Consider the following 14,363-nt stretch of genomic DNA (forward strand, 5'->3'; position numbering starts at 1 on the left):
CTTTTTTATTGGGTACAAAAGATGGTACAAAAACCGATGGTACAAAACCGATATGGCATAAGTAAAATGCAAGTTACAGAGAGTCAGATATACACATGGACAATATAACATACATATGTGACAGCATTAAATTTTGTTAAATACGAAAAATTAAGATAGGTGATATAATCTTTGTTACAGTGATTTAGACATGATCTTAATCTATAAATTGTATTTTTTAATGAATTAATAATGAATTTATTTATTTTCTATAATTATTTTTTATAATGAAAGCTATGGGCTGGTATACCACACCGTTCAACTAAAGAACATATGTGTTATTGTTAGCTGTATCTTGTTTTGCCAATTATATAAAAAATCTATTGTAATCATGTAAGTAGTGTTCCTACTAGATAAAAAAACTAAACGCACATGACTTAGTAACTGAAATGAAATTGGATTTTCTCTCAACACATACTATAAGTCACTTAGTCTGGTTGGCCATGTTTTTTTGTTTCCTAGTGAATAGATAATGCTGTCATATATGTTTTTCTAACGTGTCTCTGCTTCAATTATACAGCTGGCAACACAGTTGTAAATTCTGCCCTTGGTGAAATGGTGAATGACCTAGTTTGACCTGAGAGCAAAATGGCAACAACCATTATCACTAGTCACTCCTAGTTTGACGTGTATATCATCACAGTTGTTCCAGGAATTCACCAGCAGTATGCCTCAAAATCTTCTAACATACTTTGTGGTAGTTTGCTTTGTCCCTCTTTTAGCAAACGGATTTGGCTCCCACTTATCTCTGTAAACACAGTCTATACACCAAAGTTACTACAATGTCCAAAGAGCCTAGAGAACCTTTCTTAGGTTAAACCATTTCCTTTCAGTACTCTGAAATCGATCCAGATTACACAGCTGCAGTTTTAAACTAACCTGGGCCAAATACTTTCTGTGAGAGCTAGAATTCTCCCGATGAGTTATTATTCTACAAATTCTAACCAAGAATAACATCACCCATATTCAAAATGGCTGCTTCTACACTGTGTCTTTAGAAATTTGAGTGTATTCTCCCTTGTAAACCATACATTTTCTTTTCCCTATATTTGATATCTCAATAACTGATCATCATTTGACAACTTGCAATTCAACATACCTCCTACGATTCAAGATAAAGTCCAATCAGAAAACGGATAACAGCAACAGCCCAACATGTGTAATAAAGAAAGGGGAGCCACATACTAAGAATGAGCCTGATATTTATTCCTATTGCTTTTACCAGGAACAGGTTGGACGAGCCCTTTGGATGCCTGCACCTTTCAGTGGCTGGAGTCTCCAGGAGGGCACACTGTGGGGTCGATTTACTAAAACTGGAGAGTGCAAAATTTGTACCAATCAGCTTCCAGGTTTCATTGTCAACGCTTAAATGAACAAGCTGAAGATAGAAGCTGATTTGCTATCATGTACAGCTGCACCAGACTCTTCGGTTTTAGTAAATCAACCCCACTGTTGCTTAGAGCAGCATTGTTTTTATTACAGAGTCCAGTATATGTTTCACAAATCTTTTTATTGTAGATACACAAGAACCTTCTAATCCTTAATGGATTTCATGGTGTAAAACATGCTAAAGCCCTGTACACAGGCGGCAAAAGTTGGGTCGGATTGGCCGGTTCAATAGAAACCAGCTGACATTCGGCCCATGTGTACGGCAGCTGGTCTGACAGAAGCCAATGGCTAAGGGCACTGACCAGAGTGTTATCCCCTTGTCAGAACACAATAGCACAGCAGGGAAGATCACTGTACTAACATAATATTGTTAGTATAGCGCCTCTGACTTGAGCTGTCAGGTTTTTTTTTTCGTTCAGCACGAAAAAACGAAAAAAAAACTAGCAGTGTGTAGTAGGCAGTGGCGGCCTGTAATTCAGGGCGCAGGGATGCCCTGGGCGGAGTGTGGGAGGGGCGCCGGGTTGCCAGTAATAAGAATAACAGAATAGTCAGGCTTTCACACTGCTCTAATCCTCTGTTGCTGCTACAGTCGGCCCAGAAGCGGGGCTAACAATGTGCCCACACCCATTGGTGCCTCCTCTGTACAGTGACATCCATGTTCTATCTCAGAAGCTAGTGGGACGATCTCTCCCAGGCCAGCCTCGAGTTCCTCTCAGTCTTGCCATTTCCATTGGGGCTGTCACAGGAAGAGCTTCTCTACAGGGGCGGAGCAAGAAGATAACACTACACTGCAGCCCCGATCACTGCTTCCCTTCCAGCACTGCAGACAGCAGAGCTCAGCACAGGGTGGAGTGAACATGTGAGCGGATGGATGGATGGATAGTTTCTGTCTTCTGCACCTGTAAGTCCTGATCTATTCTGAAATCTAAACTCTGTCTGGCTGTGCTGTAAACCTGCTTTACTCTGCACTAAATGTAAAAAAGAAAAAAAAGTAAACCTGTTTAATAAGGTGTGATATGCAGGAAGTTTTGAGTGTTCTAAAACGTGTGGAGTGTGCAGAAACTTCATTCCATTTATTTGCTGCATCTGTGACTGACACTTGTAGCTGCAGCAAAGATGGATGCAGTGGTTATGGAGCACAGTGTTAGATGGCCCCCATCCCTTGCTGCCATGTAAGGAACTCAGCCAAAATGTAAGTTGCTTTCCTCTGTGCTCTGTATGTGTAAACATTTCAGTCAGCTCCCCTGATCTCTGTCAGTATGTCCTGCTTCATTCATCCCCTGCCTCTAAATTACAGCTCAGTGCAAGCACAGGAAAAGGTACAGAGACAGAGCTGCTCTGACAGCCCCCCACATTGTCAGCAGAGATGGAGGAGATGTCCTGAGATGGAAATACAGAGCTCTGTGTATGTGCAGACTGGGGCAGCGCTGGGAGAAAGGCTGGGAGATTCCAGATGTGTAAACACATTATTTCAGCAAGCTGCAAATGCCATAAACCTCTTTGGAAATCAGAGTCCCCCATGTCACGGTGTGCCCTCCTCGCTCTCTTTCCCAGGTTCACTTGGAATAGGTGAGCAGAAAGTAGAGGTGTGCTAAAGTGTGGTATGGTGGATCCTGTTTTCCATAGGCTTATGATGAACAGTATGTTCTAAATTGGCCTAGGAACTACCAGGAATATAGTAACAGATAAAACTGTTAGGCCCCTTTCACACATGCGGACCGTATGTCAGTATTTCATCCATCTGTTTGCGGATGAAATATGGACATACATGAATTCCTATGGGATAGCGGGTGTCTGCGGATGAACATCCGCACACACCCGATGTCGTCTGTCTCCGCTATGGTCCGATTCTGCAGATGGAGGAAAATCCTATTTTTCTATCCGTCTGCAGAGCGGATCGGATGAACACGGACAGATGGTCCGTGTTCATCCGATCCCCCATAGAGGAGAGTGGAGAGCTGACAGGGCGGTCCCTGCACACCCTATCATCCACCGGCTCAGCGGGGTCAACGGAGCGATCCCCGCTGAGCAAGTGGATCATCACGGGGCGGATCATTACGGATCCGTCCCGTGTGAAAAGGGCCTAAGGATTACCTAACTCCTAGCAAACCAGACTCCAAGTACATTATGTCACAATCATGATCCAGTTGTTGGTGTCAACTAGCCAGCAGCAGGACTAGCCTGTCAGCATGGTAGCAATGTCAGGTGATGACATTTTCTGCTCTCAATAGCAAACCTGTCACCAGTACCATGGTCACAAGTGTGTAATAGACATTAAAGTGGCATTAAACCCACAAACAAACATTTATTATATTGAAGGTTACCAATTCCTAAATGTGATGGCTGCATTTGTTTTCTTTTTTAGGCTTTCTTTCTTTTGTTTTTAACTGGTTATCCAGCCAGCAAGTCTGTTGTTTTTCAAAAGAACAAGCTTGCTTGCAGATACACAGATGAGACAAACCATTTACCACTGACAGGGGGTGCTTACAATGGTCAGCATATATTTAAGTAAAATCTTTTTACTAAAATATCTGCATCACTTGCTACTGAACCCTTGCACTGTGCATCCCTTTAAGGCTCACCCAATAGCCAGCACAGTGAAAGCCGCATCCTCTAGAAGCAGGGCCCAATTTATTATTTAAAAAATAACCCTGTTCCTGACTACTGCACTCACATTTCTTTTTGCTCCTTCCACTTTGTAATTTATCCCATCCTGACTTCTGCACTCCAATTGTAGGTATAATGATCATGTGTAGGCAAGATGATTGGGGGGGGGGGCGCAGTTTGAAAATTTCGCCCTGGGCGCTGGGGGACCTTGTCCCGACACTGGGTGCCAGAAGCATGGATTCCAATGTTATTTTCCTTTTTTTTCGAAGCACGTGGTTAGAGCCGGAGGCTCTAATAGGCTTCAAAAAAGGGTGAGCTCACCCAGTTATGTGACAGTAGCGAATTAATATTCGCTATTGTCTTCCTGATTCTCCTACTGGCCAATCAGGGAGAAGGTTCTGAGATCCGTCACCCAATTTGCCACGACAAGGAGGGAGGAGACACAGAGGAAGCCGCGTGAAGCACCAGGAGGAGGAGACACTGCCCGGAGGAAGCACTGCCCACGACTAGGGATGAGCTTCGAATTCGAGACAAACTCATGTTTGACTCGAACATTGTCTGTTCGCCTGTTCAGCGAACAATGAACAATTTGGGCTGTTTGTGGCAAATTCGAAAAGCCTGAAGACCCTGTACAAGTCTATGGGAGAAATCTAAAGTGCTAATTTTAAAGGCTAACATGCAAGTTACTGTCCTAAAAAGTGTTTGGGGACCCGGGTCCTGCCCCAGGGGACATGGATCAATGCAAAAAAAAGTTTTAAAAACTGAAGTTTTTTCAGGAGCAGTGATTATAATAATGATTAAAGTGAAACAAAAGTGTAATATTCCTTTAAATTTCGTACCTGGGGGGTGTGTATAGTATGCCTGTGAAGGGGCGTATGTTTCCCGTGCTTAGAACTGTCCCTGCACAAAGTGTCATTTCGCAAGGAAAAAAAGTATTTTAAAATCACTTTGAATTGTCGGCTCCCATAATACAGAGAACACTCAATGAGTGTTCTCTGTATTACGGAGCTGACAATTCATTCATTGATAAAAAAAAAAAAAAAAAAAAGCGTGGGGTTCCCCTAAATTCAATTACCAGGCCCTTCAGGTCTGGTATGGATATTAAGGGGAACCCAGTGTCAAATTTTAAAAAAAATTGACGTGGGGGTCCTCCTAAATATCCATACCAGACCCTTTATCCGAGCATGCAACCTGGCAGGCCACAGGAAAAGAGGGGGGGGGATGAGAGAGTGCCCCCCTCATGAACCGTACCAGGCCACATGCCCTCAACATTGGGAGGATGCTTTGGGGGTCTGTGACCCCTCAAAGCACCATGTCCCCATGTTGATGGGGAAAGGGCCTCATCCCCACAACCCACAGACCCCCAAAGGGTCTGGTATGGATTTTTAGGCGGACCTCCACGTCAATTTTTTTTTAATTTGACGCGGGGTTCCCCTTAATATCCATACCAGACCTGAAGGGACTTAAAATGGAATTTAGGGGAACCCCACACTTTTTTTTTTATCAATGAATGAATTGTCGGCTCCTGTAATACAGAGAACACTCATTGAGTTTTCTCTGTATTACAGGAGCCGACAATTCAAAGTGATTTTAAAATACTTTTTTTCCTTGCCAAATGACACTTTGTGCAGGGACAGTTCTAAGCACAGGAAACATGCGCCCCTTCACAGGCATACTATAGACACCCCACAGGTATGAGATTTAAAGGAATATTACACTTTTATGGTTTCACTTTAATCATTATTAAAATCACTGCTCCTGAAAAAACTGCAGTTTTTAAAACTTTTTTTTGCATTGATCCATGTCCCCTGGGGCAGGTTCCAGGTCCCCAAACTCTTTTTAGGACAGTAACTTGCATATTAGCCTTTAAAATTAGCACTTTAGATTTTGAACATTCGAGTCCCATAGACTTTAATATGGTTCTAAAGTTCACACGAAGTTTAGGTCTGTTTGCAGGTTCTGGTGCGAACCGAACAGGGGGGTGTTCAGCTCATTCTTACCCACGACCTAGATGGGGTAAGTGTGTTGCTGGTGACTGACTGGGGGGGGGGGGTTCCTGTGACCCAATTGATGGACCGAGGGGGGTGGCATCAGGTATGAGCAGTATGTATCATTTTTAACCTTTTATTTGAGGAGGCCTCATGCTAACACATTTCAAATTTCAAATATGTTAAAAAAAGGGGCCATCCACGTTTAAATTCTGGGCATGGGTATCCAGAATTTTATATGAAAAACTCCTTCAAAATGTTTATCCATTATTCACATCATGAGTTTACAGCACTCACAGCAGTATGTACTCCCTATTAATTACATAGTATCATGGGATGTTACCACACCCTGGAAGTACAGCTTACTGGGAAAATTTGATCCCATCATTTTAAATAGCACATATTTAAAGAAATAGTAGAGGGCATCTAGCAAACCTGACAGTACAGACACATAAATGGTAACTTAGACTGCAAAAATATAGGTAAGTAGATACAGTAGATAGGCAAACTTGGATATTTGGCTGAGCTTAAAAGCATAGTTATTAATCACACAAGTGATCATCAATTATATGGCACAGTCATGAATCATATACCTGCTGTCCAATTTCTCAAACAAAACGCGACAGATTGATTAACATTCCTGGGATACAATTAGTTGCATTCACTATTGCTCAAGAAGTAAAACAAAGAAAGTATAGTTTTTACAAAAGTATATTTGTTTTGTTGCTATAGCCTAAAGTGTAATTCTTGATTCAATGTTTCTAAGTCCTCTCTTAATGATACCGAATTCATGAATTGAAAATGACGTATACTCACAGCATCAACACTTCCTGGAAACCCCATTACCAGCACAATCAACAGCAGAACCCTGGAGAAAGAAATAAGCACATTTGATTGGGTTTTTTCTTTCATTATATTTAAACAAAAATTACACAAAGAATTTAACATTAAAATGAATTAAAACCCCCAAAAAGTTACTGGAAATATGGATTCGTGTTTATGCCAAACTACAACCAAGGCTCTGTATTTCATTTTGGATAAAACAAGAAACTGTCAGAACAGTAAGTGATAGAAATTCTCACCAATAAGAACACAAAAATCTAGCAATTGTAAAAGGGTTAGAACATCTCTAAAAGACTAAAGGCAATTCAGCGGAGGTCCACCCTAAAGTGGACATTCCGCTCATTGGAATCCTCCCCCCTCCGGCGCCACAATTGGCACCTTTCAGGGGGGAGGGGGGTGCAGGTACCTGTACAGTACAGGTATCTGCACCCACTTCCGGGATAGCTCTCTGCGGAAAGGGGCGTAGATTACGCCCCTTTCCGAAAGTCCCCCGCTGCCTGCTGGGAAACACACAGATCCCAGAGGCAGCGGGTCCATCCTTATTGCGCAGCGCGACTCGTGCATGCGCAGTAGGGAACTGGGAAATGAAGCCGAAAGGCTCCACTTCCTGATTCCCATACCCAAGATGGCGGCGGCAGCACCCGAGAGACGATCGAGAGATCGGCTGCGGGTGCCGACATCGCGGGTGCGCTGGGCGGGTAAGTGTTCTTATTTTAAAAGTCAGCAGCTGCAGTATTTGTAGCTGCTGGCTTTTAAAAAAAAAAAAAACGGCGGAACTCCCGGCGGACTCCCGCTTTAAAATCACACTCCACCTTTTATAATACGTTTCAAGGTACATCCATGTACAATTCAGATGTGCCAAAAAAAAACACCACTACACATTTCAAATGATTTCCTTGTGGAGGGGAGCCTTTTTATGGGACCAATATAAGGAGATTAGTTGGGCAGCATGTGTGTAGTTGGGTGATTTAATGTAGACAACCACTGGTGAAGCTACGGTTATAGCAGCTCATGTAATGGCTATGAAGCCCAGTTCAGAGGAGCATTCTGGGCCCCTGATATGTGCAGCGAGGAGCTAAATAAACTGTCCCATAGTGGGGCAAATTATATAACGTGTCCACAACACTAAGCAGAGTGGCAGTGGCTGCCCAATTCTGGATTTTTTTCTCGCCCACTGACCATTGCCACTGGAGCATGTTTGCATCCACTGATGATAGCCCTTTTGCCCTTTCTCTTGGTTTAGGAGTATGAACTATGACCTCTGCACCATGAACACTTGAGAAGAAGGAGATGAATAAAGTGAAAATAATAATTTTTGGAGGTATTGTCCCTGTAACATGACTTGTGCCAAATTCATGAGAGCTTTGCACCAATTTTAATACGAGCACTGACACATGTGCCAGATTCAGTTAGTTCTTACTACTGCTATGGCTGGCACATACAGTAAATGTCTTATACAATAATATCAACTTTTGTATATGAGAAATCCATTGTGACTTCCAGTGAAAAATGCCTGCCTTTATACCTTCATGTAGGGATAGAGTAGGCATTTTTCTTAAAAATCTTAAAAATAAGTAACTTACTTGCCTCTCCTGTAGCAGACACGTGCCCAAAGATATATGAGATATGTTAGGTTTGTTATTTTATTCTACTATAGTTTTTACCTCAAACTATTGAAATCACAAAAATTATCACATAAACACCACATTAAAATGCTCTTTTCCTTCTCTTGTCAATAGGTCAAACAAGCTGCTAATTATCCTGTTCAACTCACACTGGGATAAACACCATCGTAGGACCAGTTCACTACTAGCTTCTTCACTTGGTTGCCAGTCAAGCCCTGGTGAAGGGGGCACATAGATCCCGAAACATTTTGGCTATTCTTTATCTGAACCCTTGTCCTTTAATGGAATAAATTCGTATCTGGACCTCTTAGCAGTGGCATGGCTCTTACATTTCAACACTTCTTACATTGCACTACAAGCCAAGGACACTACGGAGATCCTCTGGGGTGTAGAAGTCGCCTGCCCAGGAACCAGGTCATTTACACCAACATTAATACCTTAGGATAACAATAAAAATGAAATAAACCTATGGATCCAGCACTATGTTTCCACTTTCCGCAACTTCTCAATAGACACATCATAGTCGATGGCTAGAAGCTACCAATATTTTTAGGTCAAAAACATGTGTAATCATCTTAGATAACGTGATATTAAAGTCTTGTTTTTTTATTGAAAAAAAAAAATAGAAAACATGTCATACTTACCTGCTCTATGGAGTGATTTTGCACGGCAAGGCTCTAGGGACATTGCTGGATCAAGAGGGGGCTCAGGTAAGTATTGGGGGGGTTGCTTCACACAGAAGTTTTTTTTACTTTTGTGCTTATAATGCGTGAAGGTGAAAAACCTTGTGCCTTTACACCCACTTTAAACTGATTTTTACATGCAAAAATATATGCCACAAAAATAAGTAATATAACACACATGGAAACCTGAATAATAATTTGCAAATAACACACGGGATTGAAAACACTATGTGATAGGCTTTGTGAATTGAGAGTAATGCTATATGAATACAAAAACCTGTACTCACCATGGCAAAAAATTCTGCTTCCATAATGGATGCAACCTCAGGCATCTCTTCCTGTTTTCAGATGTCTCCATATTAACTAGTATGCAGAAACAAAGAGAATACTCACAGTTTAATTCATATAATAATTTGTAATTTTCGTTATTAATAGCACACTGGAATTTATTAACTGCACACTGGAATACACTGCTGGAGCGCCAAATGGATATTTGTACAGCTACAAAGAACTGGTTGTTTTTTTCTAAGAACTATTAGTTGGATGACAAATAATACAATACAATAAATAAAATAAATATGAGTCAACAGATTTAAATCTATTAAGCATAGTGTTACAATATTTTTTGGAACAATAGGATCATGTGCTTCAGATGCCTAAATACAGGAGCTGGATGTAGTCATATACATTAAGCGCAACCACCTGTATGACCTTGGGTGGCATTCTGGCAGCTTGTAAATGCTTTCATGGCAAAGCTTTTCTCAGGATGGGGGAGGGAGAAAGTACATTGGTCTATGGAATCAGATAAGGGTCAGATGTGGCAGGAAACATTCTGGGCAGCGTGATGCAGCATAAAGCAAAGCAAAAATTTGGTTTATTATATTCTTTGTGCCCTATAAGGTACACTATATTGGATGTGTGAACAATGGCTAAATGGGAACCGTCAGCACAGCCATTGAACACTAAGCCCTTGTACACATGATCTGAGATTCCGACGGAATGTGTCCGATCGGAGCGCTTTGTCGGATATTCCGACTGTGTGTGGTATGCATCGGACTGTTTCCGTCGGAATATCCGTCGGACCAAATTTTCCAACTTGCCGGAAATATTTTCCGACAAAATGCTCCGATCGGACATACTCCGATCATGTGTAGAGAATTCCGATCGGACAAAGTGCCACGCATGCTCAGATCAAATTCCTACATCAAAGCTATTGGCTACTAGCCTGAACGTAGTCCCGTCGTAATGAAATAACGTCATCACGTTCTGAACGATCGGATTTTCCGACAACTTTGTCCGACCGCGTGTATGCAACAGTTTCGGACAAAATTCTTCAGACAAAATCCGACGGATTTGGTTGTCGGAATCTCCGATCGTGTGTACAAGGGCTAACAGTTACAAAAGTACATTGATGGTTGCAGTCACATAGGCTGGAAAAGAAGGCACTTGGCAGGTGGCTATTATCCCTGCCAGCTGATTTCTGTACAATTTAGTGTACTGAGTTGATTGGCTGAGCACATATGCAAGCTAATGGGAAAATGTGGCTACAGCATTTGGACTGCAGCTGTCTATTTAGCTCTCCATTTCTGCCATCAGGAGACCAGTTGCAAACATGGGCGGACTACTTGTCCATTACCATGACTAGTGGATGCTCATCTACTTCCAGCATCTGAATAAATGTAGCAACAGTGGCACCATTACCTGCCATACTTGCATTCCAGCTGCCATGTTACTGGTGTATGGCAGAGTAGTAGTTTAACAAAATAGGTAAATGGCCAAATAAAGAGACAGGAATAAAGTATAACTTACAGTTTACTAAACTGATGCAAAGTTAGAATCAATAATGTTACAGAGGTTCAGGGTATTAAATAACATGCATAAACTGCAGAATAATGAAAAACGGGTTTAAGTCAGCAAAGGACATGGACTCCTCACAAAAATATGTCTCTGTTACTCATTCAAAGTAACATGGCTGCATAGCATGGTCTCTATAAAACAACAAAAATTCTAGCTGAGAATAACTACTTGAGTAAAATGGTTTGGAACTCAAAGTTACTTATAACTACCCTTATAAACAACATCTGCCTTAGTGTAGCGCAGGATAGCTCTGGTAACACAGGTGAAATGCTGGAGCCCTTCAAGACCCAGAACACCCCACTGGAACTGCAGTGGAAAAGTGCTCTTTACGGTAGCTGGGTCTTTTGGATAAGCTATGAGCTATTTGGCTCTGGCCAAGCTGCCTGCATTCGGACAGAGGACTGTTAACCTTACTGCAGATTACTTATGTAGCTATCACTGTCTCACCAGGCATGGCCTTTTTGAGCACCTGAGGAAGGGAAACTGAGGAACTTATATTCCCTTGGTCATGTTCAGGAACCCAAGAGGTTGTGGGAAATGGAGTTAAAGTGGTATTAAACCAACAAACAAAAATGAAATATGTTGCAGCTTACCAATTCTTAGGTGTGGTGACTGCATTCATTTACGTTTTTAGGCTTTTTCTCTTTTTCTTCTTTATTTTCACCTGGTGATCCATCCAATAAGTCTCTTAGTTTTATCATTTCCTTTACCAGACCAGTCTAACAAAAGTGGTCGTTAGAGGGTTGAAACCATTTCATGCTAACAGGGGTGTTTGCAATGGTCAGCTTTTTTAATTCATGTAAAACCTTTATCCCAAAATGAAAATTAACTGTTGCTGTAACTGTTTAAAAGTGTTAGGTGGAGTTCAGGTTTAATTCTATACTCAAGTCCATCCAATCTTGTAGTGCATCTAACATTACCCTCTTCCCAGATGGACAATGCTGCTGTCCAAGGGTGTTGCTTCTCCAGGGAGCGGAAACACCCTAAGCCCTTGTACACACGGTCGGAGATTCCGACAACCAAATCCGTCGGATTTTGACCGACGGATTTTGTCCGAAACTGTTGTATACACACGGTCGGACAAAGTTGTCGGAAAATCCGACGTGATGACATTATTTCGTTACGATGGGACTATGTTCACGCTAGCAGCCAATAGATTTGGTGTAGGAATTTGATCTGAGCATGCGTGGCACTTTGTCCGATCGGAATTCTCTACACATGATCGGAGTATGTCTGATCGGAGCATTTTGTCTGAAAATTTTACCAACAAGTTGGAAAACTTGGTTCGTCGGATACTCCGACGGAAACAGTCCGATGTAGACCACACACAGTCGGAATATCCAACAAAATGGTCTGATCAGACACATTCCGTCTGAATCTCCGACCGTGTGTACAAGGGCTAAGACAGGAAGTGAATTACCAGCCAGATCTTCAGGTGAAAATAAAGGAAAGAAAAGCCTAAAAAAATGAATGCAGCAACCACATTTAAGGATTGGCAAGCTGCAATATATTACATATTCATTTTTGGGTTTATTATGGCTTTAAATGGGCCTGTGCCTGCATCTGAGCATAGTGAGCAAAAGGCCACTCCATTTGAACAAGCTGTCCTTTGCACGTTTGCATTCATTCATCCTATGCAAAGTGTACAGGGAGTCTCCTGAAGTTAGGTCTCTGGGATAAGAGGCAACGTGTCTCTGCCTTCAGATGCGTCAATGGATGGTGGTTCAGAGAGCACCACAGCGGGAGCATATGCCTGAGCTGGGTGACTCTTGGTCTGTGTATTATGGATGGATTCATGACTTCTTCTGGGGTTCTTGGAAATTATGGTAAAAGAGCAGAAGGCAGCCATTAATGAATCTCTGGTAACAAAGACACTTGTAGCTCATGAACTTGAACAGGTGCATATACATCTGTCTCTCTGCACTGTATGCTAGACACATACTTTATGTAAGTGATGCTATGTTTTGTCAATACATTTGAAATATGTTTACTAATTCCTGTAACCTGCTACTTTGTTTCTTTCACGTGTGCTGATATGATTGGTCCTGGATCTTGACCAAGGAGTTGCAGGATTCCCCTTTGGTCATTGCACCTGTATCAGAGACTCTTATATGGACTTCCTTTTAATTTTCTTTCTTATATGGGCATATAATTTGAGCGATGAATGAGCTTTTTATGCATTCATTTGTATATAAACATGTATCTGGGAGTCTAAACACCAACTGTTTTTTATAAAGCTCATGATGTTAGAGATGAGCCGGTAGGGATAATGGCCTCTGGAGCTCTTTGCTGCAGGCTGGTAACAGGTTGTGGCTCCCAAAATCGCCCCAACAAGGGGTGAGGGAGAACAGAAAAGGCTTTGGTGTAGAGACTGTACCCTTGGGGAACAGCAAGAGAATAGTAAGGTCAGGTACGGTCAGGTAGCAATCAAAAGAGTAGTCAGGATCAGGCATGGGTTAAGGCAGATGGTAAACAAGAGAGCTGTCAGGTCAATCTGGGTCAGCAATGGTCAAGTAGTCTCATGGGTATTATAGCTTTTTGTAACAAGGAGTAGCTGTTGAGAAGACACAGCATTAGCCACTTCAAGGGCTAGAGCATAAATACCCTTTTGTTTAGACATGACCAGAGTTGTTTTAAGGAACTCTGAAAGTCATGTCAGGGATTCAGGAAGTACCATACTGGCAGAGAATCTGCAAGTACTTTTGCAAGTACTGGCAAGAACTAGCCAGAAGCTGCTTTGGCAATCAGCAGGAGGGATCCAGCGATGACTAAAAAACTGCCAGACTATTGCAGCAGCCAACACTACAACAAAACAGTCCCTCATGTCTGTGGAACTACAGGTAACAGAGTAACCTTGCAGTCTTGTAAAGATAAACATAGCAGAGCAGATCTCTGACACCAGCTGTATTCTCCCCATATGTGGATGAGGTTCACCTGAGGTTAATTCTTAGGTCGAGACCTTTCTCCAGTCAAGTCAGGGACTTCTGTCCCCTTAGTTTCTTCATTCACATTTTCAGGTCTTGGATGGGGAGTTGTTTCACTTTTATTGTCCTGGGATTAGGGTGTGCTAGTTTCACAGTTTTGACTGTGTATAGTTGGGGTAGTCTCTTTGAAGATGGCCTAACTTGACAGCCACAGCATGAAAAAGGCAGTGCCCACCTTCTTGCTGCTCAGAAGGGTATTCCTGTCTGTGCATCATGGTAGATAACTGTCTAGATCTGAGCCATCCCTTGTGTCAGTTTTCTGATGAGCCACCTCCCAAGAAGCTGTTTGTTCAGTTGCAGGTGAGTCTATTGATTTTACATCTATGATGGTGATTGATGCAGCTGAGC

The 14,363-nt window shown here is 42.1% G+C and overlaps 1 protein-coding gene across 1 annotated transcript in view; it reads right to left on the reverse strand.

The window, feature by feature from the left end:
• COL4A2 (collagen type IV alpha 2 chain) overlaps nucleotides 1-14,363 on the reverse strand; it is a 269,480-nt gene that overhangs the window by 247,632 nt on the left and 7,485 nt on the right. The window contains exons 2-3 of the mRNA XM_077482894.1: nucleotides 9,462-9,537; nucleotides 6,840-6,891 (exon numbers count right to left, since the gene is read on the reverse strand). Coding sequence (XP_077339020.1) covers nucleotides 6,840-6,891; nucleotides 9,462-9,532 — 123 coding nt within the window. The 5' untranslated portion in view covers nucleotides 9,533-9,537. The remainder of the gene's footprint in view (nucleotides 1-6,839; nucleotides 6,892-9,461; nucleotides 9,538-14,363) is intronic.

Source organism: Lithobates pipiens, unplaced genomic scaffold (genome assembly GCF_037356315.1).
Source record: "Lithobates pipiens isolate NorthernLeopardFrog02 unplaced genomic scaffold, aLitPip1_a1.2 Scaffold_16, whole genome shotgun sequence".
Taxonomy (NCBI): domain Eukaryota; kingdom Metazoa; phylum Chordata; class Amphibia; order Anura; family Ranidae; genus Lithobates; species Lithobates pipiens.